The 3063-nt window shown below is 46.4% G+C and overlaps 1 protein-coding gene across 1 annotated transcript in view; it reads right to left on the bottom strand.

The window, feature by feature from the left end:
• The window catches only part of TCP11L1 (t-complex 11 like 1), a 44567-nt gene that overhangs the window by 8594 nt on the left and 32910 nt on the right, over nt 1-3063 (bottom strand). Inside the window, exon 7 of the mRNA XM_019519530.1 lies at nt 385-566. Coding sequence (XP_019375075.1) covers nt 385-566 — 182 coding nt within the window. The remainder of the gene's footprint in view (nt 1-384; nt 567-3063) is intronic.

The following is a 3063-nucleotide window of genomic DNA, read 5'->3' as shown; positions in this document are numbered from 1 at the left end:
GGGGGGGGGGGGGGGGGGGGGGGGGGAGAGGGGGCGAGATCGATAACAGATTTCAGTGACTCAAAGTATGGTTATATGGAAGAGAGAGACAGACTATGGCAGGGGACAAGACAAGACAAGGACTAATGGTCTTAAATTGCAGCAAGTGAAATTCGGGTTAGATATCAGGAAGAAGGGGCTCACTATGACAGTGGTTAAAACACTGGAACAGGCTACCTACAGAGGTGGTAGAATCTATATCCTTGGAAGTTTTTAAGAGCAGATTAAACAGGCACTTGACTAACATGAACTAGATGACTTGAATAGGGGGGTTAACTAGGTGACCTTCTGAGGTCCCTTCCAGCCCTACTTTTCTACAATTCTATAAGCAATTCAGATACTCACGGAAGGTGCATGCCTGCCAGCAGCACCTTTATAATAGTTTTAATTTTGTCAGCAAATCCTGGCAGACCAGAGAGTGCTGTGCCTGCTGCATTGAATGTGACCAGGAGGACAGCTCCAATCAAGATGAGCTGTTCCAGCTCCAGCTGCATTTCCTGAAAACGGGATTGGTCCATTAACATTGTCTGCAAAGAAATTTACAAAATGAGTGTAAAATATTGGGCTAACAATTAAGTACAGTGAAAAAAACCCAAACAATTATACCAAATGCAATGGTGTAATGCAGATGGATCTGAAACCCAAATTCCTCCAGAACTTTCATTTCCATTTGTTTGGACAGCAGTACCAAAGTAACAACTAAAGCATTTTCAGGGGAATCCAGCATGGAGAACTCTACAAGTGGCACGCCTGGAAGCCCAAACAGGAACTATTAGTATTAATAGAGGATCTCTCAGCCCACTGCATGACATTTCCAAACATACTCTTCAAATCTGGTCTTCTAGGGCCTTTGTACATGCCACAAAATGGGCCTTTAAAGTGTCTTAAATGTTCTTTTGCATTATTGCAAAAAAATGGTATTACCGTTTGCATATTTGGCGGCGTACTCCATTATAAATGACTTTGGTATGTAGAAAGATAGAATACCTCCAACGTGTTTTAATTTGCTACCTAACGAAGTGGAACAGTGCACAGGGCACTGGAAGCCAATGTGCTTGGGGTTTGGCAGGCCCCACACAGCTCAGGGGCTGTGGGACCCAGTGGCAGCCCGTGCAGGCAGGCTCCACTGAAGAAGAAAAAAAAGTGACAAGCCTGATCTTTTTTTTCTCCCTCTCTCTGGAGCCTGCCTGAGCTGTGCGGGTGCCACCTAGGGAGCCCCTATGCAGCTCAGGGACTGTTTGGCCCACCAGCAGCTCCCTACCTCCCCCCCAGCCAAACAGGCAGGTAAGGATTGGGCCCCCACCCTTGTGTACATGCCACGGGGGTTTAGTTCAGTTTAATTCTCCCTATATTGAAGCGGTGTTTTTAAAAACCCACTGTTTCAATTTAGGGAGGACTGAACTGATTTAAACCCCCGTGGCATGTACAAGCAGCCCTAGGAAACAACACAATTCAACTGTACACGTTTTTCCACCTTCAAAAGCAAAAATGGCCAAGCTTCATGATCAAAACAATCTCATCTGAAAGTTTGTCCATCACTGTGCCTGGTGCCAGATACTTCCAAAAAAACATGCAAGAAATGCTGTATTGAAAAGGACTGGAGCAAGAGCAGGCCAGAAACAAGGTGCTTTGGCAGCTGTGTGGAGGCTTCAGTCACACTCATTTTGAGTACTATATTTATTCACAAAAAATTGTGAAGTTTCACAAAAATATTTCACTACTGTATTTCTGAGTCTCTATTACAAATGGGTATTTTTTTTTCTTTTTATCTTAAAGAAGAAAATTAAGTTACTTATTAGTGACTGATGATGCTCTCTCACTTGTGGGCATCTCACAACTTGAGTCTTTGATCCAACTTTCTGCCTTAGCTATACACAGTTTGTGCTCTCCCTACAACTCACCACCCCTCAAATGTCTTTGCCCCATGCCAAAGGGATAAAGAGTGGTGAGCACTTCCTCCTCCTTAGATCCATTGTAACCACAGGAGTCCTTGCCTGCCTGTACACAAATGCCAGGAGCTTGTGGAATAAGCAGGAAAAACTCGTCCTCCTGCTTAACACAAATAATTACAATGTCATAGGGATAATGGAGACCTGGTGTGACTCTACCCATGACTGGACCATGGGTATAGATGGCTATACCTTGTACAGGAGAGATCGAGTAGATAAGAGGCGTGGGGGTGTATCTCTATGTTAAGGAAAACTATGTGTCCCTGCAAGCTGATGTTGGTGACCAGGGTGGACGACTGGAGATCATCTGGGTTAAAATCCGTGGGGAACATGGCACAGGTCTACTACAGACCTCCCACCCAAAGTCAAGAGCTTGACCAGGAGTACGCCTGGAAACTGGTTGAGGCCACATGCTCCAGGACCACAGTCGTCATGGGTGACTTCAATTACCCGAACATCTCATGGGAGGATCATCCAGCAAAACCTGAGCGGTCGCAAAGCTTCTTCTTGTGCGTGGATGACCTCTACCCGACTCAAAAAGTCTATGGGCCAACGAGAGGTAAAACGCTGCTCAACATGGTACTGGCTACCGGGGATGACCTAAAATCAGCAACCTAGTGATCGATGGGAAGCTGGGTGACAGTGACCACCAGCTGATCACCTTCACCATCCGTCGTAAAGCTGGCAAGTCAGTCAGCAACACAGAAGTCCTTGACTTCAGGAAAGCCAACTTTGACAAGCTCAGGAAGCTTGTCAGTAAGGCCCTAAGGGACCATGACCCCAGGGAGAGGGGAGTCCAGGAAGAGTGGTTGATCCTCAAGGGAGCGATCCTCAAAAGCGTAAGTTAATTTGATTCCATCTCAGAGGAAAGGCAGCAGGAGAGCACAGCAGGCCCCCTGGCTCTCCAGGGATCTAGCATATCTCCGGAGGCTAAAAAGAAAGGCCTACAAAAGATGGAGGATGGGATTCACCACCAAGGAGGAATATTCTGCACTGGTCCGGTCCTGCAGGGAGCAAACCAGGAAAGCCAAGGCTGCAACTGAACTCCAACTAGCTTAGAGCATCAAGGACAATA

The sequence above is a fragment of the Gavialis gangeticus genome, unplaced genomic scaffold (assembly GCF_001723915.1).
Source record: "Gavialis gangeticus isolate Ggan-Ray unplaced genomic scaffold, GavGan_comp1, whole genome shotgun sequence".
In the NCBI taxonomy this organism is placed as follows: Eukaryota; Metazoa; Chordata; order Crocodylia; family Gavialidae; genus Gavialis; species Gavialis gangeticus.
This window is presented reverse-complemented; position numbering and strand designations above follow the sequence as displayed.